This window comes from Hyperolius riggenbachi, chromosome 3 (assembly GCF_040937935.1).
Source record: "Hyperolius riggenbachi isolate aHypRig1 chromosome 3, aHypRig1.pri, whole genome shotgun sequence".
NCBI lineage: Eukaryota > Metazoa > Chordata > Amphibia > Anura > Hyperoliidae > Hyperolius > Hyperolius riggenbachi.
The window spans coordinates 447,871,708-447,899,163 of record NC_090648.1 but is presented as its reverse complement, the minus strand read 5'-3'; the positions used below and the strand labels follow the sequence as shown (position 1 = coordinate 447,899,163).

Genomic DNA, 27,456 nt, shown 5'->3' with positions numbered 1-27,456 from the left:
TTCTTCGCCAATTAGTAGTGTTAAATCTACCCACATACACCTTTCAAATGTGAGAGTGCTCTAAAGTCTCATTTATCAAGGGCCCTTTTGGTAGACTTCCTTTCCTACGTTCAGCATCTTTTTTTCAAAGAATAGGCAGTGAGCTTTACTATGATCATGGAAATTGGAAATCTGGAATAATCAGTATCATGAAGTGACTAAACAAAACAGGCCACATGCGCACCTAGAAGGTACGTGTGCATTCTCGGATGGCAGATTTGGCGTTCACCAAGTAACTTCCAGCAACAAGTGAAGTGCTCTCAGTGACAGAATTTGCATGAAAATAATATTTTGTGTTTCTTTCTTATATATACTGTATATATACAGTATATACACAATATACACACACACACACACACACACACACCACACACACACCACACACACACCACACACACACCACACACACCACACACACCACACACACACACACACACACACACACACACACACACACACACACACACACACACACACACACACACACACACACACACACACACACACACACACACACACACACAGACACACATGTATCAGAGTGGCCTCTAACAAGACTTATTAACCACTTATCCGCCATGCTGGTTGGGTGAAGGCAAATGGCTCCACATCATTATTAGGGATGTTCATTTGGATTCTGTGGAAATTAAATTTCCGCATTTCCGATCTGAAATCAGCATTTCCAATCAGAAAACGGAAATCGGATTTCTGCGGAAATGCTTCATTACCTCAACTCAGTAATTTTAACTCACTCACAGAACTCGGAAGCAGGGATGCTCTCTGGATGAATTCCGAATGGATTTTATTTGGAATTCATCCTGATAATTAGTGCAGCTGAGTGGGTGGGTGAGGGAGGGTTAAACTTACCCAGCAGCCGTCTTCTTTATTCTGTCCTACGGCTTGTCCCACACAGCATTCCAGGCCGCATCAGGTTACTACCATGTTTCTTCCTTCAACCTGGAGGGAGGAAGCAGTTGTAGTCATGTGATGCGGCTTGGAACGCAGCGTGGGACATGCCGTGGGATGGATTAAAAAAGATGGCTCAGAGAATGCAAAAAAATTATTAAAAAAAGGACTCCTTAGAAATCGGATTCGGAAAACACTAATCAGAAATCTGCTAAATCAGTATTTGGCATTGACGGAAATCGTAATTTCTTCAGAATTGGAAAACGGCATTTCCGACCATCCCTATTCATTATACACCATCAATTAGCTGACTCAAAATTGGAAACCAAGGACATGTTAATAGGTTAAATGCAAGAATTAAAAAAATAGCCTGAACCAGTGACTATAACAAGGAAGGACAGCTGAAACCAAGGTGTATAACAAGGACAAGCCTATAGGTTATCTAGTTGATTCATAATCAGTGTAACCTTAAGAAATTTATCTTAAAACCTTTAAAGTTAAAACCCTAAAGGGTTAAGGCTCCTGCTGGCCACAGTGTTAAAAAAAAGTTATTGCCCCTCCAATCAATATGATCAATCAATGGAGATTCAGGGTTCAACTTCAAACTTTTGGTGTAATGGAAGAACTCATGGTTACTGCTGATAGTGCCAGTACAGATGTGTTCCCCATACATTGGGCTCGATTTGCAAAGCCATGATAAATGATATAACGGCCGTGATATGCTTAGCACGTGGGTTAGCGCACGTACAGGTTTGCGCACATAAAAGTAAAGGTTTGCGTGCATTAACTTTCCCCGTTCATGCGCTAACCCATATGTTATGCAAACTTGTACGCGCGCTAACCCGCATGCTAAGCATATCACGGCTGTTATATCATTTATCACGGCTTTGTGAATCGAGCCCATTAGACTAGCTTGTTGCTGTATTGTTTAAGTCTTTAATAAGTCATCATTTTTTTATTGTTGCATTTTGTGGTGGAATGAACCGAAGCAGGTTATTTTGGCGCATGGCACTGAGCGCCGTGCGCTGAAGCTGGGTGCCGTCATAGCAGCAATACTATGCTGCCCACCCCAAGTAGCAGTAATTTGGGGCTCTGGTGGCTGCCAGACCCTGAATTACATCTCCCTCCGACTTGTGACAATCCGGAGGGGGAATAGTATTTAACGGCGCCGGGGAGTTTAGCGGCAGCAGGAAGAGCCGTCATTCGGCTCTCCCTGTGCCAAACTGAGCTGTGCCGCAATAATATGTACTTGGAATGCATTGCTGTGAGTACTAATTACTCTGTCTGTATAGGTGAAGCCAGAGGCTTCAAGAGTGGGGCTCTGCTCCCTATTCAGTATCAACTCACATGGCTTATTTAAGTGTTTAAGGTAGTCTACCCCACTTCCATGGACTGCTAAAAGGAGTGCAAAAAGTGTTTTAAGGGGACTTGTGGTAGAATCAGTATTAAAAAAAAAAATGCCCAGATATTGACTCCTACCCAGTAGAATGAGTAAATGGTATAGTATGTTAGTTCCCCTCATCTATTCCCAAATGTACAAAAAATTAAACACAAAGCTCTTGAAAAAATTAAACAAAAAAAATTTAAAAAAATCTTTAAATGAAAAAAAAATACACAATACAGAAATAAAAGGTTTTATGTATGTCTCATGGCACAATCCAAGTCTAGATGAACATCAAATTGTAATCTAACCTGTCCCAAGTTGTATATTCTTTTTATTTATTTAAGAAAACAAAAATGTAAAAAAGGTTAAACTAGTTATACATTACACATGTCTTGTGATATATTGATATTGCTTGCACCTGGAAATATTTTCAGATTATACCCAATTTTACAACTATTTAGATATGATTGTAGGATATAGGGCAGTACATTTTCTTGACCTTTGCACCTATTTTTCACTCTTATGTTTCCCCATTTCATTTTTCTTTAAAATTTAAATCACTTTCATTTTCAGGTATCCATCTGCCTCCAATATCTTTTTACACTTAGAGTCCCTGTTCTATTCATTTATATTACATAACCCTCAAACACTGACTAAATAATTTATAAAGTAATATTGTTAAAAAATAAGCATTTTTATTCAATAATAAGCTATAGTTAGTAAAGTTCCTTTTTAAATGTTGATGTTTTTTCTATTATTGTCCTTAAATTAGAAAATTATGGAAATTAGCAATGATGTGAAACTTATCATTTCATCTTGCTTAATGGATGTTTTGAATATGTGCATCAATAATCTGGCATTTGCCCATTGCATGATACACATTACCTCCCAGCCCTGATTGGCAGGTAGAATGCATACATTCAAAAGCACTGCAAGCTAATTTGGGCACAGTGATAACAGGGAAAAAACATCCCACTGTAGGCTAAGGAATGCTGCAAAACGCCCCTTCCCCGCCTATCAGAGCCTTCTAACAGGGTCTAATAGGCTCACAGCTGCCTGCTCCCTCCCCCTCCCACCCGCCCCTCCATGTCAATCAGCACTGTGTTCTCAAATGAGAACACAGATACTGTTATCTGCAGCGCTGTAACCCAAAAGGTCACAGAAATAAAATTAATGGATTGCTGAAGCTTGGAGCAGCGGGGAGAGGAGGTAATTAGCTCTGCCTGGTCCAGGAACCCCAACAGAACAGACAACATGTTTTTTTGGTATTTGTTAACCCACCTCGGATTCTTTTTCACTGCAAGACAAAATTGGACAGCTGCTTAATAGCAGACATTGGGCCACCAACTATTCAAACTAGTAGCCACAGTTCACATATCGGGAGGCCCCAGCCCCCACAATTTAGTGAACACCCACATTTGATGTGCTCCATTTAGTTGTTCCGGGTGGAATGACTTATGATTTCTTTAAGTTGTATTGAGAAGTGCCTTCATGAAACCTGTTGTGTCTTCGCAATAAATATATATATATTTGTTAGGGATGGGACTTCGAATCCGGCGAATCCACAAATCCATCGAATCTTAAGAAAGATTCGAGATTCGTGGATTCAAATCCCCATGCCATTTGCGCGCATTCGAATCCGACGAATCCGCGCAACCCGCCGCATAATTTCGTCGCACGCGTCGCTTTGTATACATTACCTGCGCCGCTTGTGACGTCATCGCGACCACCTCTGACCTCGCGTTCCATCTGCGCGTCGCTCCCACTCACCGCGTGATGACGTTGACGCTGCCCCTCTCGCGGAGAAGACCCGGCGTGGACGTCGCAAGAGCTGAAGGCGTGGACGGACGGGCGAAAGAAGAAGCGACAGGTCAGGTATAGTATGTCGGGGGGGTGCCCGGGGGCCCTAGAAGACCTTGCTTGCCGGGTGCATGGATGAGGGGGGTGGGGTCGGGTGCGGGCCTACGTGAGGTCGGGCGGCCTACTTATTTTTTGTGGGGGAGGGGACCTATGCCTGCCTGGCTACTTATACTGGGGGGGACCTATGCCTGGCTACCTATACTGGTGGGACCTATGCCTGGCTACCTACACTGGGGGGGACCTATGCCTGGCTACCTATACTGGGGGGACATATGCCTGGCTACCTACACTGGGGGGGACCTATGCCTGGCTACCTACACTGGGGGGACCTATGCCTGGCTACCTACACTGGGGGGGGACTTATGCCTGGCTACCTACACTGGGGGGGGGGCTATGCCTGGCTACCTCTACTGGGGGCACCTATGCCTGGCTATCTATACTGGGGGCACCTTTACCAGAAGCTACCTATACTGTAATTTTAATTATCATGTGCTTGTTCTTTGAGAAAAGGTTTGGTTGAACTCATATGAGCCTTTCCTACCCTTCTCCCTTTATGAATGCCTGCAGTCCAAGCCCCACACAAGCCAGATACTCGCTGTTGCCTGAGCCTCACACAAGCTGCCGCCTGAGCCTCACACAAGCTGCCGCCAAAGACAGAGACCACCACAGACATCTTGCTACAGTAAGAAAAGTACTATACTCGCATTCTGTTTGTCTTTGAGGGGCACAATGTACTGTACCTGACTACCTATGCCTGGCTACGCTAGCTAAACTGTGGGCACCTGAACCATAAGCTACCTATACCGGGGGCACCTATGCCTGGCTATCTATACTGAGGGCAACTATGCCTGGCTACCTATACTAGGGGCACCTATGCCTGGCTACCTATACTGGGGGGGACCTATGCCTGGCTACCTGTACTGGGGGCACCTATGCCTGGCTACCTGTACTGGGGGCACCTATGCCTGGCTACCTGTACTGGGGGCACCTATGCCTGGCTACCTGTACTGGGGGCACCTATGCCTGGCTATCTGTACTGGGGGCACCTATGGCTGGCTACCTGTACTGGGGGCACCTATGCCTGGCTATCTGTACTGGGGGCACCTATGCCTGGCTATTTATACTAGGGGCAACTATACCACGGATCGCACAATTCTTATGTGCAGGATTTGTTAGATTCGGGATTCGAAAGGTTTGAGATATTCGAGAACCTTTTCAGATTCGGATTCGGATTCGGATTCGAAAAAAATTGTGGATTCGTCCCATCCCTAATATTTGTAAACCAGCATTTTTTTTACTTCATTGTACCCATTGAATGACATGAACCTAGTCTAGTGCAGCATTCATGGCCACCCTACAGTAATTTGAATTCTGGCTGGACCCACCAATGGACAGCCCCAGGAGAGTTCATCCTCGCCCTGTTGCCTTTTCTTGATTGTTGGTAAACATGTGCAGACTTGCCAGAAACTCCCTCAGGTGAGATTTTTTTAAATAAGTGCTAATACTAGTCCTTGCAAAAGATAGGGTGTGTTCTCCTATACATCCTTTTTGTGTTTCAGTTTTCTACATGAGCAACTTCAGTCCACCAGAGCATCTACCAGATCATTGCCACTATTTTCATATGTCTACTCGTATTCGTACATATACTAATCTAATAAAAAAAATATGTTGAAATGAAAATAACCATGTTTGCTTATCACTAATCTTTTGCCAGTATTGCATAATCTGCATGTGGCCCTCTGGGGCAACCAACGATTAACAAACGCACGATATTGTCATCTTGGCCCAAGCATGTTTTTTCAGATTTACTTTTATTCACAGCAAACCTCAATATCTATATGCCATTTTTTGATGCCAGTGACCTGCTAGTAGCTGTGTCCTGCCCTAAGATGCAAATTAGTAAGCAGGTAAATGATTGATATTAAGGTGATACTGTATATGTGATCTGTCTACTGTATGGACTTGGTCTAGCTGCTGTGATGTGGCCCATGTGTACCTTCGAAAATACATAAGTATAAATAAATGAAATGTAGGTGAATGGGAAGAGATTTATGTAGTGAATGCTAGCCAGTAAATGCTAGTAAATGCTAGCTAGCATGCTGGGGTTACTTTCCTTCATAGTTCTGTAGGTCAGTTGCTACACAGAACAGAAAGTTGGGGGAGAGAGGAGGACACTTGGCAACTGTACTGGTACTGTGCAATCTATGAGGAAGCATTAGATGTCTGTTGGATTGATGGGGTAGTGGCAGTTGACTGAGAGAGAGGGCAACATGTTTTGATTCTCAGAACAGTCAGGTATGCTAACATCACTGATATACACATGATTCTACTAGTGTCATCTGTATGCATTACGTTGCAATACATCTGGCGAAATCCAACCTATCTGCAAAGAGAAATAAGTAGAATTATAGGAATTACAGTAGGGGAAAAATACCATATTTTTCGACTATAAGATGCACTTTTTCTCCCCTAAAAGTGAGGGGAAAAAGTCCCTGTGTCTTATAGTCCAAATGTGTGGCCAGGTGTCCCCCCACAAGCAGGTGTAGGACATAGCGGAAGCGCTCACCTATCCAGCTGCGGGCTCCGAGTCCTGCATCCTGCTTTCGTATGTCATCCAGCTTGAGTTGAATCGGGCTCCAAGGTGCTCTGGCTCTTTAACAGCTTCCACGTTGCTGTTGAGTGGCACTCGGGTTCTCTGGTTGCCCTGTGCTCGCTATGGATGGCCCACATGGCTCCAGCAAAGGCTCCAGCTCGACTACCACCGAGAAATCCCCTGCTGAGACCCCAACCAATGCCTGTTACCTGGCGCACCACATGGGCAGCTCAAGCTGATGGCCCACGTGGCTTCAGCAGCGGCTCCAGCTCCTCCACCGCCGAGAAGGATTCCCCCGCTGAGTAGAGATGGCCCGAACGGTTCGCCGCCAAACTGTTCCCGGTGAACTTCCGTGGTTCGCGATCGCGAAGAACCGTGAACTTTCCCGTAAGTTCGGTTTGCCAGCAGGCACACTGTAGACAATCAGGCTACACTCCTCAGGCTTTTCACTCACTCGTGTGCCTGCAGTAATTAGTGAAGGGATAGCTGCTGCAGACTCTCATAGGGAAAGCTTAGTTAGGCTCTTGTAGGCTTCTTAACTTGCTCCTTGCTGATTCTTGTTGCTAAAAAAGCACCCCACAACAGCTCTTGTTCTTGTGATCTATTTTTTTTTGTGTGTGGCCCACAGACACTTGTGTTGCATAGACAGCCTTGGTAATTCCTACTGTGTGTGCCACTGCCAGGCCCAGCACATTCAATGACTACCTGTGTGTGTGACAGGTGCACATTGTAATACCCATCACTGCATATACCTACCTGTTGTTCACTTCAGTGCACCCACCTACCTACGTGAGTGCACACAGTGTCACTGTGCCTGTCCGGTACCTGTTTGTGTGTGACAGGTGCACATTGTAATACCCATCACTGCATATACCTACCTGTTGTGTTCAGTGCACCCACCTACCTACTTGAGTGCATGCAGTGCGATATACCACTCCATGCATACCTGTTAACTGCACCTGTGTGACTGCACATTGTATTAGTCAAGTCAGTGCATACCTTTCACTTCATCCCCCCAATATGGACAAAACAAAAGGCAGAGGCAGGCCACCTGGCAGGTCTGTTCGAAGTCACGCTGTCGTAATTTTGTGCGGCCCCTTAACCAAAGTACAGTGTTCAGAAGAAGGCACGTGCCATCAACCCCCAATATTGTCAGGACGTAGTTGACAATTTAACACAGAACACCTCATCTTTCTCAGCTTCCGTATGGAAGCATGACATATCTTCCTCCTCCTGCTCTGATTCTGGCATCCCACTTAACACTCAGTCAGCCGCCACCACCAAAGTGCCATCACCCTAGGGCTCAGCAGTGTGGAAATTTTTTGTGTGTCTGCCTCAGATGAGAGCAATGCCATCTGTACTCTCTGCCACCGAAAATTGAGCCATGGAAAGACCAAGACCCGCATAGGGACAACTACCTTACGAAGGCACATGATTACAAAGCACAAACTGCAATGGGATGACCACCTGAGGAAAAGCAGCACACAAAAGCAAAGCCACACACCGCAGTGGAAGATACCAGGCCACAATTTTTTCTCAAAAAAGGCAATATCTAAACTGTACCGTGATGTTGAAAGGCAAGTGGTGACATCTCTGGCACACAGCGTTGGGTCAAGGGTCCATCTGACCACGGATGCCTGGTCTGCAAAGCACGCTCAGGCCTGCCCCAAGACTAAGTCAGTCCCCACACAGCATTCCTGCCGCACGCCGTGTGACTGCCTGCCCTAAGACTAAGTCGCTCCCCACACAGCATCTCTGCCCGCAGGCCTGTTGACTGCCTTCTCTGCCACCACCAACAGGGTCCAGGAGTCCAGGTGGATTCCTGAATTTTTAAGGCCGCTGCTAGCAGCGGCCGCTATACTAACTTTTCTGGTGCGTGTACATGTCTGCCTAATCTTTCTGGCTGCACTGTAGCTGCAACAACAAAACAAAAGGCATGTACATGAGCCAATTCCCCTTTGTGATCATTTCCTTGCCGTGGTGAAGGGGCTTGCGAATCACAATGAAGCAATGGCCGATGGTTATATGAGTGCCTCGGGGGGGGGGGGGGGGGGGGAAACCCAAGATAATAAGGTCGTTGCTTCATTGTGGACAGACCAAATTTGATCATTGAGCTACCACAGCCCAGCGAGCATATGGGCTTGAAAACCGCCATGGCCTGCACTCTCGCCATGGTGCGCACTAGTACAGCACGGCCGTCACTACACAAACAGCTGTTTGCGGTGCGTTACACAGTGAGTTTGGTGTGTCAGTGTGAAGCAGTACTCTAATTATACTCCCTGATTGATGTATACACATGCAAGATGTTTTAAAGCACTTTAGGCCTCCAATTTAGCATTCAATGTGATTTCTGCCCTTAAAACGGTGCTTTGCATCAAATCCAGATTTTTCCCCGGGACTTTTGGCATCTATCCCACTCATCCATGCAAAAACTCAGATGTTAGACCCCTTGAAACATCTTTTCCATCACTTTTCTGGCCAGCATAAGTGTTTCTAGTTTTTTGGCGGACCCCAAAAGGGCAGCTCCAGCTGATCTTCTGAACTGGACCCAGCTCCACCACCACAAATCACACAGCCAAGATCTTGCGCAAAGACCCGGACCGATCTCACTGAAGACTGCTTCTATCTCTGCCTGGACCAGCAGCACCCAGCACAGAGCAGCCTTTCAACTTCCAGTAAATGTATTGTAGCGTAAGTGCAGATTGTGAGAACAGTGTATCTTAGTGTAGGTTGTGGGGGACAGTGTATCTTAGTGTAAGTTGTGGGGGTCAGTGTAGCTTAGTGTATAATGTGGGGGTCAGTGTAGCTTAGTGTAGGTTGTGGGGGTCAGTGTAGCTTAGTGTAGGTTGTGGGATCAGTGTAGCTTAGTGTAGCTTAGTGGAGTCAGTGTATCTTAGTGTAGGTTGTGGGGGTTAGTGTAGCTTAGTGTAAGTTGTGGGGGACAGTGTATCTTAGTGTAGGTTGTGGGGGTCAATGTAGCTTAGTGTAGTTTGTGGGCGTCAGTGTAGCTTAGTGTAGGCTGTGGGGGTCTGTGTAGCTTAGTGTAGGTTGTGGGGTGAGTGTAGCTTAGTGTAGATTGTGGGGGTCAGTGTAGCTTAGTTTAGGCTGTGGAGGTCAGTGTAGCTTAGTTTAGGCTGTGGGGGTCAGTGTAGCTTAGTGTAGGTTGTGGGGTGAGTGTAGTTTAGTGTAGCTTAGTGGAGTCAGTGTATCTTAGTGTAGGTTGTGGTGTCGGTGTAGCTTATTGTAGGTTGTGGGGTCAGTATATCTTAGTGTAGGTTGTGGGGTCAGTGTAGCTTAGTGTAGGCTGTGGGGGTCAGTGTAGCTTAATGTTGGCTGTGGGGGTCAGTGTAGCTTAGTGTAGGCTGTCGGGGTCAGTGTAGCTTAGTGTAGGTTGTGGGGTAAGTGTAGTTTAGTGTAGCTTAGTGGAGTCAGTGTATCTTAGTGTAGGTTGTGGGGTCAGTGTAGCTTAGTGTAGGCTGTGGGGGTAGTGTAGCTTAGTGTAGGTTATGGGGGCAGCAGGGGTTAGTGTAGTTTAGCTAGTGGGGCAGCATGGGTTATTTTAGTTGGGCAGTGTAGTTTAGATAGGGCCAGCCTGGGGGGGGGGGGGGGGGGCAAACGACGCCCTTGCACTAAAAGGTTAAAAAAAAATTCCACAGCTTTTGTCCTCTAAAACTAGGTGCATCTTATAGTCCGGAGTGTCTTATAGTCCGAAAAATACGGTACCTGCAATACTGTGCCAGAATACATGCATCACAAATAACATTTTTTGTCTGTAAATCAGTAGTACCTTGGTGAATAAGCATGTGTGTGCCTGGTATAAATAAGATAATACATGATAACAGTGAGAAATACATTGAATGCAGCCCTACAATATAGCAAGGTGATTCAAGGTATGTAAGGAGATGGGGCAAACCTGGCTGTCTTGCTCAAGACTAATTTGGTCCAAAGCATTTTATTTGTGTGTGTGTGTCTTTCTATATCAAATTTGTATCTAGTTACTTACATAAAGCAATGTATTGCAGTTATGCCAAAACTGACTCTTCATAAATAAGAAACACATGTTATAGCCAAACTCTTATTCCTAGCCAGGCAGTCATACAGAATGTGGACCTGGTAATTGCAAACATAGTGGTTCCCCTTTACTAGCTAAGCCACTGGAGTCCCATTTCATGTGTTTTCTTTTTTTGCAATATCACTGATGTTATAAATTAACTATAGCAGAAAAGTAAACTAACTACGGTATGTATCAATATTAAAAATCTTTACTCAGCATTATACAACCACAAATAATACATTGTAGGCAATATACAACAAAATTGGACACACTGACAAAAATTAGCTTTCCTCGTAATTATAAAAGAGTTCTTTAACTGTATAAAGTTTATTTTAGTTCAATGAACAAGATATGTATATACATACAGAGAGAGAGAGAGAGAGAGAGAGAGAGAGAGAGAGAGAGAGAGAGAGAGATTTATTAAAAAAGCAGCATTCATTGTTATACTGTAGTTTAGTACGCGTTTAAGAGTAAAGTTTTCAAAATATCTTAATATCCAAGGCTAGCAGTGATACACGAGGACCAGACTAGCAATTTATTGAAATCAATTGTAAAATGTATTTTGCATTTGAAATATTCTGATGAATGTATGTTCAATACTTGACTTTAGTAAGCCTGGCCAATGGCATTACACATAGGGTAAATTGTCAATTTTAAATTGTTTGATATTTGAGCTTGAAAGGTCAGTTACATATAAATGTTGCTTACCATTTTATTTGCTTTGCTTGAAATTTCAAGCACCAAGGTTTAACTCCATTGTGTCTTTGGAAAGATAAACTACCCAGTATACTAAATTGAATCCGGCAAATGACACTGGAAAGAGTATTCTAGCATACTGATCTATTTTACTAGTTCCACTGTAAGGACTTGATGAGATTCCTATTCCTAGTTGTGTAAGGTCTGCTTCGGGAACATCAGCCTGTTGACAATATGGTGCTCCATAGGGTGGTATATTGTCTTCGAGTGATATGTCGCCTTGAGATACCATTGAGATAGTTCTCTTCTTTAAGTTGCAGTTGGAATCAGAATGCTGCAAATAAAAAATAGGTTAATATAGGCAAAACTAAGTTGTGTAGTAAATGTAGCTAATAATGCTATAATTGTTTAAAATAGTTGTTTCTAATAATGTAGAAAAGAGTAAATGCTGAAAAATATCGCAGGAGTCCAGAGACTAAAAAAACAGTCTGAAAATTACTTTTACTTTTAAATTGACCTTTTGCTTGTAATGAAGTGAAGTGAGACTTCTTAAAGAGAACCCGAGGTGGTTCTTGGAGGGACAGATGGGACACAGAGGCAGGGTTGCTGACCAGGACTCTCGAATTCGAATGTACCCAAATTATCCTCTAGATTTTCAGATTTTCATGGTTGCCGAATTCAAATTCGAATGGCGATCCTGCTCCCAAATTTGAAGTCAAATTTTCCTGAATAGTGCCTCTCGAATTCGGCCGTGATCACAGATTTTAACCCGTTCAGATTCGGCTACCGTCGCCCAAAACCCGCCAACTTTAAGGGTTAATAACAAAGCCCCCTTAAATGCCAGAATCACCAAATTTGCAGGTTATGTTAAGAAGAAAAGTGGGAGCAAGGGGAAAAAATTTCAAAAAGACCTTATACTTTTTGAGAAAATCGATTTTAAAAGTTCAAAGAAAAAAATGATATATTTAAATGCCAGTCAATGACAGATCGTGGGAAATATTTCCCAGCAGTTAATAGCAAAGGCCCCTTACATCCTAGCAAGACCAAATTTGCAGATTATGTTAAAAAGATAGTGGGAAACAATATTTAAAAAAAAAATTTAAAAATGTTTATTTTTGGGGATGTTCTAAGTGTGGGAAATCTGAAAAAAAAATGACCTGGGGTTCCCCCTCCTGAGCCTCTGTAACCCCTTGTCCCTCATGCAGGCTGGGATAGCCAGAATGCGGAGCCCCGGCCGACTGGGCTTCGCACCCTGAGCTATACCAGCCCGCATGGTCCATGGTATGGGGGTGCTCTGGGGGGGAGGGGTGGCCGAGCCTCCCCCTCCCCCCCAGTCCCTGGAGCCCTTGTCCAATCCATGGACAAGGGGCTCTTCCCCACCTTCGGGTGCCCCAGGAGGAGGTGGGGGCGATGACTCCCTGGGGAGGGTTTATGGTGGCATCTGGGAGTCCCCTTTAAGAAGGGGACCCCAGATGCCCACCCCCCTCCCAGGAGAAATTAGTATAGGGGTACAAAGTACCCCTTGCCCATTTCTACAAAGGGTTAAATGAAATAAAAACACAACGAGGTATAGGTATAGTATTGCTAATTGCCGTGGGAGATCTTCAATCAACGTAATTGAAGATCGCAAGATAGAGGATACTTTATACGTTGGATCATTACGGAGGATATTATTGCCATGGGAACATTTAAGGGGGCTTTGCAATTAACCCTTAAATTCGGCGGTTTTGAATCACTAATTCACGGCTGAATTTCCCCTGACCCGGATCCGAATGAATGCACCCGAATCGAATTCGAGTCCATTCGAATCGGGAGAATCCGAAATTGACCCAGACCCGAATTCGAATGTACTCAAATTGAATTTGGATACATTCGAGCATGCCTGCACAGAGGCATGTTCTCTGCCTCATGACATGCTTCTGTGTCCCCCCCCCCACTGCCGTTCTCTGCTGTCCGATCCCATGCCGCCATCCTCCACTGCCCGCAGTTGGAGCCAGTCTGAGCGTAAGGGAAGTGCGCTGTTTGCGTATCTCTGCAGCAGCCGCTAGAGAGATACATAGAGGGCGCACTTCTCCTGCGTAGCTGGCTCTGATGACGTAAATGATGGGACCCGGTTCTTGTAGACGCAGGCAGCGGAGGACGGCGGCGTGGGATCGATCAGAGTGTATAGGGCTCAAGGAAGCCCCAGGTATGTATGACATCTTTTTCATGTCCCCATCTCTGGTTCCCTTTAAAGCTTTAAAACTTATTTTCTAAATATGTTGTAATTTACAGATTTTCTTTCTGAAATATGGAATTGAAATGGTCAAACAAATCAAGAGACTGGATTTTTAAAAACTCAATTATATTCTTATTTTACATTTGGATTTAGACACTGAAATATGTATACGTGGAAATCTCTGTATTACGTACTAATCCATCTTTAGTGCCAAGCCATAGTTACCAATAAAATGTTAAGAGTATAACCAAATGTTTAATGATGTGGCCACATTTGTTCCCGCTCTAGCAGCAGTGTTATAATGTGACTGATGATGATTAATTTAGTTGTTTGGCAGATCAAGATAGTGTTTCTTGAATCTGATTATTTTTTATTATGATTTGCCATGCTCAGCCCAACAACCATCTGTGGTCCATAGCTTTATTACGTTTTTATGGATTGTCATGTTGAAGTAGCCTTTGGCATGATCAGTGAATTGATTCAATGGAATGGGATTTTAACCAGTTTCATCTAAATCACAGGGTTTATTTCAAGGACAGAGGCATTCTTGTCAAGGGCAAATTAAAAGTGTGGATATGAATGCAGGAGTAGCAACTGCGGACTTGCAAATTTAAGTGCTGGTCTGGTATCTTTATCCTTGCTGAATATTTAAATAAAGGGAAACCCAAATGATAGGAGTAGAATGGCTGCCATCTTTACTCTTCTTTAACCTCCTTGGCGGCTGGTAACCCGGAGTGAGACGCGGGGTGGAAAAATGAAGCCAGGCTCTGGATCCCTCGGGTGAGATTTCTGTTTGTCATCATGATGACAGGCGGTGATCTCACTATAGGGTTACAGTGCCACCTAATGGACAGATGAAGAATTGCAGCGCTGGATTACAGTGAGGTGAGTAAGTGCAGGGGCTGCAGCAGATCTCTCTACAGTATCATTTTCTCCTGGTTTTAGAGTCTAAAAGCATGTGAAAAAATTGCACTGCTTTTAGACGCTAAGATTCAGAAATAGTCATTCTGCCAGGGAGATTAAAACCTGCCAGTTGCTTGACTGTTTTTGATGACTTTAAGGTTTTAGTAGAGCCCATGGTAAACATCTAGAGTAGAGATGGGCCAAACGGTTCGCCGGCAAACGGTTCCAGGCGAACTTCGGGTGGTTCGCGTTTGCCTGCGAAGGCGAACTTTCCCGGAAGTTCGATTTGCCCCATAATGCTCTATTGAGCAGAACTTTGACCCTCTACATCACAGTCAGCAGGCACATTGTTGCCAATCAGACTGCACTCACTCCAGGAGCCCAACCCCCCTTATAAAAGGCAAGGTCCTTGAGCCATTTTACTCACTCATCTGCCTACACTAATTAGTTAAGGGACAGCTGCTGACAGACTCTGCTAGGGAGAGTTTAGTTAGGCTCTTGTAGGCTTGTTCCTTATCCTCCCTCCTCCTTTCTGCCTATTCCCTCCTCCCTCTAAGCGGAGGGAGGAGGGTCTCATCTGCCAGGGAATTATAGTATTTCAAAATCCAGCTTACATACCATGGCTGGGATTTGAACCCAGGTCTCAGTGGGTGGTAGCTAAGTAACATAACCATTATACCACCAACACTACTAGCTGAAGCTAGCCTAGCATGTACCACTTATGCTTAATTCAAGAGAAAAATTAGACAAGACAAATAACATTTATATCACACTTTTCTCCTTGCGGACTCAAAGCGCCAGAGCTGCAGCCACTAGGGCACACTCTATAGGCAGTAGCAGTGTTAGGAAGAGTTGCCTAAGGTTTCCTACTGAATAGGTGCTGGCTTACTGATACAGTGGTTAAGCTAGTTACCTACCACACACTGAGACCTGGGATCAATTCCCATCCCAGCCTGGCTTCAATTCCCAGTCAATGTGAGTTGGCTTATGCTACAAATCCTTAAGCAACCTATTTTTTCTCTTGGATTGAGCATAAATGGTACATGCTAGGCTGGCTTCAGGTCTCAGTGTGTAGTAGGTAACTAACTACCACCAACACTACATGCTTGGAGAGAGAGAGAGAAAGAGAGAGAGAGAGAGAGAGAGAGAGAGGGAGAGAGAGAGAGAGAGAGAGAGAGAGAGAGAGAGAGAGAGAGAGAGAGATGAATCTGCCTGGCTATCTGAGGTTCTCTTTGGACAACTGTTGAACACATAAGGCAAGGCCATGTCTGGCTACAAATCCTTAAGCAGTGGCTGGATGGTGTAATGGTTAAGGGCTCTGCCTCTGACACAGGAGACCAGGGTTTGAATCTTGGCTATGACTGTTCAGTAAGCCAGCACCTATTCAGTAGGAGATCTTAGGCAAGTCTTCCTAACACTGCTACTGCCTATAGAGTGTGCCCTAGTGGCTGCAGCTCTGGTGCTTTGAGTCTGCCAGGCAAAAAGCGTGATATAAATGTTATTTGTCTTGTCTAATTTGTCTCTTGACAACTGTTGAACACAAAAGGCAAGGCCATGCCTGGCTACAAATCCTTAAGCAGTGGCTGGATGGTGTAATGGTTAAGGGCTCTGCCTCTGACACAGGAGACCAGGTTTTGAATCTTGACTCTGTATGTTCAGTAAGCCAGCACCTATTCAGTAGGAGACCTTAGGCAAGTCTTCCTAACACTGCTACTGCCTATAGAGTGTGCCCTAGTGGCTGCAGCTCTGGGGCTTTGAGTCCGCAAGGAGAAAAGTGTGATATAAATGTTATTTGTCTTGTCTAATTTTTCTCTTGGATTGAGCATAAATGGTACATGCTAGGCTAGCTTCAGCTAGTAGTGTTGGTGGTATAATAGTTATGTTACTTAACTACCACACACTGAGACCTGGGTTCAAATCCCAGCCACGGTATGTAAGCTGGATTTTGAAATACTATAATTCCCTGGCAGATGATACCCTCCTCCCTCCGGTTGGAGGGAATATGGAGAAGGGGATAAAGGGTGGAGGGAGGGTAAGCAGTGTAGGCCTGTAATTGAACATTGACCTTAAAATAGGGGTTTATGTGAAATCCATATTTTTCCCTGGGACTTTTGGCCTCTATCCCACTCCGCCATGCCTCCCTCCAGGTGTTAGACCCCTTGAAACATATTTTCCACCACTTTTGTGGCCAGCATAATCTTTTCTATTTTTCAAAGTTCGCCTCCCTATTGAAGTCTATGGCGGTTCGCGAACTTTTTCGCGAACCGAACCTTCCGCGGAAGTTCGCGAACCCAGGTTCACGAACCTAAAATTGGAGGTTCATCCCATCACTAATCTAGAGCAAACATGCAAGACTAAATTCAGAACATAATCTACATACACATACTTGACCCATGATAGTAAAGGAATCAGATCAGTAAAACAATACATTGTTTTTAGGATAAGGCAGCTCCCACCATATGCTTCTCATTTCCTTGACTGAGACCTTTACTTGCATGTTTTGTTACAGGTCTTCTAATGAAAGCCTTGCAGATATTAAATCAGTGTTGACTGCAGAAATTATTTGTGAATGTTTCATAGTCTGTTCTGTATGTATGTATATTTTGTTTTACTGGAATGCCCTGAATTCTGCATTCTAATAACTGAAAAACAATCTGCAGGGTTGGAAATAGAAATGTGTAATTGATTTATTTTCAATGACAGTGGTGAGCTTCCTGTGTTTCTTTTAATTTGACCACATTGTTGATGGTCTCCCAATAAAGTTGATGGCTTAAACACTCAGTGAGGAATCCAGTAATGTTTGGGCATCTTTAAGGGCCTTGACCTCTTGTGTAACATTAACCTAGCCTTGTCTATTCAATATCCATCTTCTAATCTTCTAATTTACAAGGTTTTTTTACTCTTCTTTTATATAATTTAACCCTTACACATAACTCCTCAACACAAGTTATATTTAGTGCAGAGTGTACAGAGTATATTGTCTTGTCACTTAACTGTCCCTCAGACCTGAGAGAGGAAAGCCACATAGTCACGGTGAGAACATACAAACTCTGTGCAGATAGTGCCCTGGCTGGGATTCAAACCGGGGACCATCACTGCAAGGCGAGAGCGCTAACCTAGTGCTGCCCAGAATGGCATATGATCAAGGTTGAAAACCACTCTATAACCTTTGTACATGCAGAGATGCATCGCCTTGAAGAAAAATAATCCCCCAGCCAGTAAGGGGGGGGGGGTGTCAAGGGGGACATGAGGAGCCTTTGGAACATCCAAGTATCCATTTTTTTATTTTCTTTATCCTGGCACAGATTTTTTTTAAGCCTCACACCAGTGTTGTTTGCAAATTTTCACCAAAGTCTTTTTTTCACCGTGACTATTTTCTCAAAAAAAAAGAGAAGATGGTAGAGGTGGCACACCTTACCCAAGGGGTGGGTGCATAGCCCGTAGGTGCTAAATCCTGGCACCAAGAATAGTGTTGGGCGAACAGTGTTCGCCACTGTTCGGGTTCTGCAGAACATCACCCTGTTCGGGTGATGTTCGAGTTCGGCCGAACACCTGATGGTGTTCGGCCTTTTAAGTTCGGGTTCGCCCCGAACTTCTGTATGCCCCCGAACAGGGCCGAACAGGGCCCCTGTTCGGGCGAACAGGGCCCTGTTCGGCCGAACAGGCCGCAATACGGCCCCCCTATGGGGTCGCAGGCATAAGGGGGGAGCATGCCCCGATCGCGGGGGGGGTCGGAAATTCCCCCCACCCCCTCCGCTAGCGCTCCCCCCTCTGCCCGCTTCCCCATAAAAAAAGTTTAAATCAAGTTCAATAGTAGTGTACCTGGGCTGGTGGCATTGGCTGGCAGTGGAGTGAGGAGGAGGAGGAGTCCGAGTAGCAGAGTGACGTTGAGGCCGGGCAGCGGGCGGTTCAGCGCTAGTACCCTTGTGGTACTTCCGCCCTTTCTCTGACCTCACGTCCTCTGCATACGAGGGTACGCATCACGCGTACCCTCGTATGCGTCATCACGCAGAGGACGTGAGGTCAGAGAAAGGGCGGAAGTACCACAAGGGTACTAGCGCTGAACCGCCCGCTGCCCGGCCTCAACGTCACTCTGCTATTCGGACTCCTCCTCCTCCTCACTCCACTGCCAGCCAATGCCACCAGCCCAGGTACTATTGAACTTGATTTAAACTTTTTGTATGGGGAAGCGGGCAGAGGGGGGAGCGCTAGCGGAGGGGGTGGGGGGAATTTCCGACCCCCCCCGCGACCGGGGCATGCTCCCCCCTTATGCCTGCGACCCCATAGGGCCCCCAAAATGGGCATGTTCGGGGGTCCCATTGACTCCCATTGAGTTCGGCGTTCGGGCCGAACATGCCGAACATCTGGCCCATGTTCGGCCTGTTCGGCCCGAACCCGAACATCCAGGTGTTCGCCCAACACTAACCAAGAACATAAACAGCCGGGCGGATCGCTCAGAAACAGCCTTATCAGTCCACTGACAGACTGTACACACGCTGTACTGTCTGCTGAAAACACGCCCAGCAGGAGGTGACAATGGACCCATCATTGCCTTTGATCAGGCGTGAGTTTGGACCTTAAGCGTCACCCTTTGTGATGTGTTTGTATATGCACTGCAGTGCTGCCCTATTTGTTGAATCTTATTGTTACGGGCTATACTGCATGCGTACACACATGGTTAAAGTGTCTTGGGACTTTTTCTATTGCCCTTGTCATCAAGCCAAGGAATTTAAGATACTGTTTTTTCAAAAGTGTTTATAATTCTTTGTTCTCCATTTATCATCATACCATCTTCCTTTATCAGCTTCCATGCAACAATTGCTCTATAGACTCTTCTTTCCAATTCTTTGCAACCTGTTAAGTGTTTACACTTTAACTTTTTGTTAGCACCAAGTTCATCCCTGCATACATAAGAATAAGTTTGATATATAGTTCTGAATTTTAGATATCTGTGACAAAGTGCTTGCTCCCAGAGCTGTCTTAAGTGAATAATAGTATCTGTCTTCAGCAGCTGTTCTTGCCTTCTTGGGAAATATTATCTTCGCTTACCCTACTATAAAATTTGCTTGTATCCTTTTTTCCCATGCTTCCCATGCTATGATTTTTCTTCTTTTTTTTTCGCTAATTAAAGACAAATTTTCACATTAGCCAAAACTGTTGGACAGGGCCATGTGCTGATTGGCAGTCATAGGTCATGTGCTGATCCCTCTGCCCAGTCAGAAGATTTTTTTAAACTCTTCTGAGATGTTCCCACCTTCAGTTAATGCATTTAATTGACTTTGGATCCAGAAAGCGAGACTTAGCACTAGTAGTTTGCAGCTGTGTGCCAGGTTTCAAACATTACCATTGATAAATGTAACGATCGGGCGGTGGAAACTGGCAGAAATCACGGTGAGAGATAACGAGGTGGCTGTATTTAAAGAATAAACACTGTTTTTGACCAAAAACAGTGTTTATTCTCGGCGGACATGCTCACATTGGCACAGGGCATCTGTCGGCACAATCGCCTGCAAACCCTCCAAAATGCAGGGATGTGACTAACGCGTCCCTGTGGCTCTAGCAGCTGCTACTGCGGATGAGAAGTTCATGTCCATGCAGCATAAATGGTTAAATAAGGGTCAAATTGTTTGCAGGTTATAACTTCTATGGCCCGTATGCAATTGACTTTTTCACCAGATTTTTCTCCTGGGAGATAATTTTTGATTTTCAATTTAAAATACAGTTTCAGCACTTTTTAACTAAAAAAGTACCAAAAAGTAGTAGAAAAAGTAGTATCAAAATTATTTTGAGCATTTTCTTGCTTTCTGGTGGCTTAAACAGCATTTTACTGACAAGTTTAAAAATATCACCTAGGAGAACACCTAGGAGAAAAAGGGCCATATGCAATTACATTTTTCTCCAGAGTTTTCTCCTAGGTGATAATTTTTCATCTTCTATTTCAAATAACTTTCCAGCAATTTTCAAATTAAAAAGTACCAAAAAGTAGGTGACAAGGTACTATCAAAGTTATTTTTAGCATTTTCTTGCTTTTTGGTGGCTTAAAGGGATACTGTAGGGGGTCGGGGGAAAATGAGCTGAACTTACCCGGGGCTTCTAATGGTCCCCCGCAGACATCCTGTGTTGGCGCAGCCACTCACCGATGCTCTGGCCCCGCCTCCAGTTCACTTCTGGAATTTCTGATTTTAAAGTCAGAAAACCACTGCGTCTGCGTTGCCGTGTCCTCGCTCTCGCTGATGTCACCAGAAGTGTACTGCGCAGACACAGACCATACTGGGCCTGCGCAGTATGTTCCTGGTGACATCAGCGGGATCGAGGACACGGCAATGCAGGCGCAGTGGTTTTCTGACTTTAAAGTCAGAAATTCCAGAAGTGAACCGGAGGCGGGGCCGGAGCTTCGGTGAGTGGCTGCGCCAACACAGGATGTCTGCGGGGGACCATTAGAAGCCCCGGGTAAGTTCAGCTCATTTTCCCCCAACCCCCCTACAGTATCCCTTTAAAATAAATGTTATTGACAAGTTTAAAAATATCACCTAGGAGAAAACTTAGGAGATAAAGTTAATTGCATTTGGCCTAAAGACAATTGCATATGGGCCAAATAAAATTATTTTTTTAAGACTCCATATGCAATTCACTTTTTCTCCTGAGTTTCCTCCGACATGATCATTTTTCGTCTTCTCTTTAAAAAAAACTTTCCAGCATTTCCCAATTGGAAAAGTACCAAAAGTAGTACAAAAAATACTTTCAAAAATAAAGACTTGAAATATCTTACTTTACATGTAACGAGTCTATTTCATATATTAGTTTTACTTTTAAGTTGAATTACTGAAATAAATTAACTTTTGCACAATATTTTATTTTTTTGAGTTTCATCTGTAATAAAATGAGTTAGTCTGGGTAACATTTTCTTTGCTTTAGGCTCTAGATAAGTCCGGTGTATAAAGGTGCATTGTACCACTTGAACCATATCCATGAAAGGAATACTATAAATATTTTATCACACAGAGACTATAGCTTTCATTTATAATATTCTTTGTTCCATGTAACCTACCGTGACAACTTCATCCTCAGCAGCCGCCGCTACAGCCACAGCTGCTAAGGTAGCGGATTCTTTAACCACCTTCATCATAGATTTTCGAGTCTGAAGATTGGTAAAATAATTCACAGCAGCAAACTCAATAAGTGCAGAGAAGACAAACGCAAAACAGACTGCTATAAACCAGTCCATTGCAGTTGCATATGATACCTTCGGGAAGGAGTGCCTTGCGCTGATACTTAAAGTGGTCATTGTAAGAACAGTTGTTATGCCTTGAAAACAAATAAAACACCAACATCAGTAATCTATGATACACTGCTTATAAACACAAACACCTACATTTTGTTTTGGGGGGGGGGGCAGGGGGTGGCAAAAAAACTAAAGACATTTTCTCTTAATAATTGTACTAATAATTGATATGGCAAACAGTGATGAGCGAAAATGCCAACATTCTTTTTGCATACATTTTTACGAAAAAAATGATAAATTCAATTTTTGAGCAAAGATGCAGTGGAAAATCACTAAAATAAACTATTTTTTTTCACCCTCATGCTAAAATAACCATTTTGCTGTTTTGCATTAAAAATGATAAGCTTTCACGTTTTTGTAATTTTTCACTATATTGTGAAAATACTACGTATATTTGCAAACATTTTCTCAAGAATGAAAATGGCATTTTTGACGCCGAAATGACTTTGGTGAAAATTTGCAAGCAACACTGATGGCAAATAGACAAATTATTGTGATCATTTGAAGGTATTGATCACAATATTGATATATTGTGATCATTTGTAGGTATTAATTATTACCTACATTAACATATTTTAGCCACATGAAATCTATTTTATTGTAAAAAGTGGCTTTTTCAGTTTTTACATTTTTGGAAAAAAATGCCTTTTTCAGAGACATAAAAACATCAATACATGTAAGGTTATGGGATTTGACCAGTCCATCTGTGGTGCATGTTAACTTATGTTGGGCCTATACATCGGATTCTGATACCTCTGGGGAGGTCAGCAATGCTAGATGTATATATAATTATGTAATCAAGACTGTTGATCCTTAAGGCTCATACACATATCAGACTATAGTCTTTTGAAAATGAAAGATCACAGACCAATCTTACCACCCTTCATGTAGTATGAGAGCCATACTCTACACAGTCTTTTCTATGGAGCTGAACTCCACATCAGAAAAAAATCTTTGCAGGCTGCTGCACACACAGATGCTGTACAGACACAAAAGATCAGTATCTGCAAAAGATCTGTTCCTGGCAAAAATCCATTCCTGCAAAATGCAATGATAGTCTATAAGATCTCCAGATCATCATACACATATGATTTAACTGACATTCATCTGCAGATCAAGCAATCATCTGCAGATCTGAAAATCCATCCTGGTGGATCTGATCTGCAGATGAATGTCAGTTAAATCATGTGTGTATGATGATCTGCAGATCTCATAGACTATCATTGCAATTTGCAGGAATGGATTTTTGGCAGGAACAGATCTTTTGCAGATACTGATCTTTTGTGTCTGTGCAGCATCTTGCAAAGATTTTTTTCTGAAGTGGAGTTCAGCTCTATAGAAAAGACTGTGTAGAGTATGGCTCTCATACTACATGAAGGGTGGTAAGATTGGTCTGTGATCTTTCATTTTCAAAAGACTATGGTCTGATGTGTGTATGTGGCCTTAGGGTTAATGCTCACAAAACTTTTCTTACAGGAGTGTGCATTGTCTACTTAAAATTGTGAACTTTACTTAGCTGCTTTAAAAGAAACCATAGAACTTATATGATTTGTATACATCTATAAAAGAGGTCATATTTTTTAATAAAGTGTAAGTTAAGGTTATATAAGTTAAGATGATTTAGTGCTGAGTGGTCAGTTATTCTGGTCAAGCAATGCTGAAACTGCTTAGTACTAGTTGAATATGCTCACTCAGATTCTGCAGAATTTAAATTTCCGTATTTCCAATTGGAAATCAACATTTCCAATCAGAAAACAGAAATCGGAATTTTGTGTAAATCCAATTGACCAATCAGAGAATGCCGAATTTTTCAGAAAAAATTGGATTACATCAGTAGTTTTAGACCAATCACAAGAATACGTTTTTCTGATTTTTGTTTTGTCAAAAAAAAAGACAAATAAAATACACCTCATAAACTGGAAAATCAGAAATTAGAGAAATGAAAAATAAAAAATTGGAATAAATGGAAATCGAAAAAAATCGGAAATTGGCAATGGCGGAAATTGGAATTTTTGTGGAATCAGAAATAGGTGTTTCCTAGCATCCCTAGAGCTGGTTGAATAAAAGTATTATTCAGTATTTGTGTGATGTTCTAGCTTGCAGCACTTCTGCAAGCATCATAAACTTTTCACATTAAAATAATTTATTTCCCTTATAGCTAGGTACTAACAAATGCAAAGACTGCCTCACGATTACCTCTTTGATGAGTTAAGTGGTTTATATTGTTGGGTCAAAGTATAAATGTTTTGTTTGGTATCATGCATAATATCAACTACAGAAATGTTCAAGTTTTGTTAGTGCTTATAACATTTGTTGATCATGTCATGAATAAGACAGGGTCAATTCTGAAAGCATCAGTATTTCACTACTATGCAGACAGGTGGACCTTGAAGGGCTTATTCACGACGGTAAAGGGATTTTACAGTATGTAGCAACACATAGCTAAAAAGGAACTGTAAGCTGAATAACTGACGATGGTACTGCAATAGCGTGCATTAACCCATAGTAACCAAACATGATTTAGTTTAAGGTAGGTAAATCAATAAAAAAATATTTACAGTACTTGCAGATCATCATGCATAGTAATATCCAATTCTTACTAAATAAACCAAAAAATGTAATAGCTTCTCAAGCAACATGCACCACTATTTTACAAGCATGATACAACTGAAATCCAGGATCATAGAGTATAAAAAAAACAAAATCTGCTGCCTTGAAAATTCTGTAAGCACTTGTTCACATGATGGGCTTGATTCACTAAACCGTGACAACTCAAATATCACACCTTATCAAAGATATCACACCTTATCAAAGTTAACACACCTTATCAGAGTAACATAGTGAGCGCTACGAACCCACAGGGGCTCAGGGCAGGGCAAGTGCCATTGCTAATTAGCAGGCATAAGTTTGTAGCACTCGCTATGCTACTCTGATAGGGCATGTTAACTTTGATAAGGTGTGATATCTTTGAAAAGGTGGGATATTTGAGTTATTACGGTTTTGTGAATCAAGCCCTATAAGCGTTTCCATTTTTTTTTTATAAGCGATGGCGATTTTAGAAACCACCCTAAAAGCGCTTGGGCAATGATTTCCTATGAGACTGTTCTTCCTATGAGACATGTGCATGAGCAATTATTAAAATTGCAAACGCGTTACATGTACCATTTTCTGAGCGCTTTGGCTCAATGGAATGTAAAGGGAAATTGCGAAGTGCTTGGAAAAGTGCTTTGTATTGTGATTTACGGAGCGCTTTTATGAATAAATACATTGTATTTATTCATTTCCAGGTCAAGGAGGTCACTTCCTGACTAACGTCAGGAAGTGAAAATCATAATCGCTCAGCAAAAGTGCTTACAAAAGCACTTTTCTAAGTGCAACGTTCAGGGAAAAGCGCTTTTAAAAAAAAAGCTCAATAAATTGCTCAGCGCTTGTGATAGCATTGGCGATTTATAATGTGAACAAGGCCTAATTAAAGTAAGCTTTTCATAATACTGTGCATTTGATCAGGGGAACTATCAGCATGTCCAGGAGATTATTGATCTGTTGACATCATCACAATGCGCTTCTACAAGGGTCATGTATGAGACGAGTCTTGAGGGACATTATTAGACAGTACTAATGAACAGTGAATTGCTTGTGAGTTTTCACCAAAGCCATTTTCGCATCCAAAATGTTTTTTTCAATTTTGATAAAACTGAAGTAGAAAAGTAGTAGTAGTTGTAGTAATAGAAAATTGTAGTTTCAAAAATTAACAAAAATGTTAAAAATTGATATTTTACAGCAAAAAGCACAGAAACACGTAAAACTATATTTTTTTACCAAAAACATTTTTACCACAAAAGCATGAAAAATCTATATTTTTACTGTGAACGTTTGTGAAAAGCATGAAAAACGTGAAAAAATGAGAAAATGTATTTTCACTTAAAAATCACATTTAACATTATTTTTTTACGAAAATAAATGCTAAAAGAATATTCTAAAGATATTAAGAGCCAGATATAGTGTAGTATGTACTGGTAATATGAGATGACAGAGAGAGGCACTTGGCCCAGCTACAGACCTGCACTGTACCTGCTCCTACCTATTGCCTGGTGGGTCAGGGTCATACCCGCGAAACGTGTTGCATTTTAACCTGGAGTATATAAATACATTTGTTGTGCTAGACCAGGCATGGGCAGACTTGGCCTTCCAGCTGTTAAGGAACTACAAGTCCCACAATGCATTGCAGGAGTTTGACAGCCACAGTCATGACTCATAAAGGCAAATGCATTGTGGGACTTGTAGTTCCGTAACAGCTGGAGGGCCGAGTTTGCCCATGCCTGTGCTAGACTTGTTGGCATATCTTGTGTTTGTTTGAAGGGGGTGGGTCCACCACTGCCTTCACAAATTTTAAACTTTTTAGACATTTTTATTCTTCTGGCGCCTCCGTATCTCTGTTACATTGCTAAAAGAATATTGGCATTTTTGTTCATCATCACTGCTAATGAAAAGAGTGGAGAGCATATTGGTGCAGCTTTATGCTTTGCACTCAGTCTTGCACAATTTTCATTTTTTTTCTCCTTGTATAATACAAATAAAAGCTATAATAAAAATAGTTATATAATTTTCTGACCAGAGATAACGTTTATTTTTTTTATCTGCGCAATATATACCACAGACAGACAATAAGACATCATGTACCAGATCCAACTGGGGCTATGTCTCTAATACTAATAGTTATCTAGATCCATACCAGCAACAGTCCGTGCTGGAACTGATTCTTTGTTGATCCAAAACACAACTTGGGACAACACAACGGTCATGCTGCATGGAATGTATGTATGAATGATGTAATATCCTATTTTCCTTCTTAGGTAGAACAGGACAACTTGCTGTGAATATTCACCTGTGACAAACAGACAATGGAATGGTGAATGACCAAGATGAAGTGGTATGAATAAAGCACACCAAACCCAGAACATACCAAAGACTGTTCTGGCTGGTACAGATTCTTTGTTGATCCAAAAAGATACCTGAGAAAGAATTACGGTCATTATGCAAGGGATATATGTTTGTATCACAAAATAGCCCATTTTCCTTTGCAAGTGGAAATGTACTGTCATTACAATGTATTCACCTGTTGATAAAAACACAAATACATACTTATGTAATAAAAAAAACAACATATTATACCTCTGGTATACAATATAATTCTGCAACTTACATCTGTAATACTTAAGATATAAAAAAAAATCTTTCCCTAACCAGGGAGGGATTTAACGTTAGACTGACAATGTCTTTTTGCACTGGTTAATTAATAGGGATGAGATTTGTAAGTTTGATCTCACACTGAATTGGGCCTTTCTCACTTACTGAACTGTCCTGTTAGACAAGCCCAGTGATTTTTATGATACTTTTCACCAACATTTAGGTACTGTTTCAATTGATAAAATGCTTAAAAGATTAATCGGGCAAAACCCACCCCCAGCTCTACTTACCCTGGCTATCTCCAGCCCCTTGCAGCTGACATGTCCCATTCCGC

General features: G+C 42.6%; 1 protein-coding gene across 2 annotated transcripts in view; it reads right to left on the bottom strand.

Moving 5' to 3' along the window:
* Positions 1 to 11,026: 11,026 nt before the first annotated feature.
* Positions 11,027 to 27,456, bottom strand: part of GABRA6 (gamma-aminobutyric acid type A receptor subunit alpha6) — a 45,374-nt gene continuing 28,944 nt past the window's right edge. Inside the window, exons 7-10 of one of the 2 annotated variants that reach the window (XM_068277822.1) lie at positions 26,668 to 26,820; positions 21,702 to 21,958; positions 11,545 to 11,866; positions 11,027 to 11,152 (exon numbers count right to left, since the gene is read on the bottom strand). In XM_068277822.1, coding sequence (XP_068133923.1) covers positions 11,570 to 11,866; positions 21,702 to 21,958; positions 26,668 to 26,820 — 707 coding nt within the window. In that variant the 3' untranslated portion in view covers positions 11,027 to 11,152; positions 11,545 to 11,569. Of the gene's footprint in view, positions 11,153 to 11,183; positions 11,867 to 21,701; positions 21,959 to 26,667; positions 26,821 to 27,456 lie in introns of those variants that run through there. The other variant, XM_068277823.1, reaches the window with a different exon arrangement.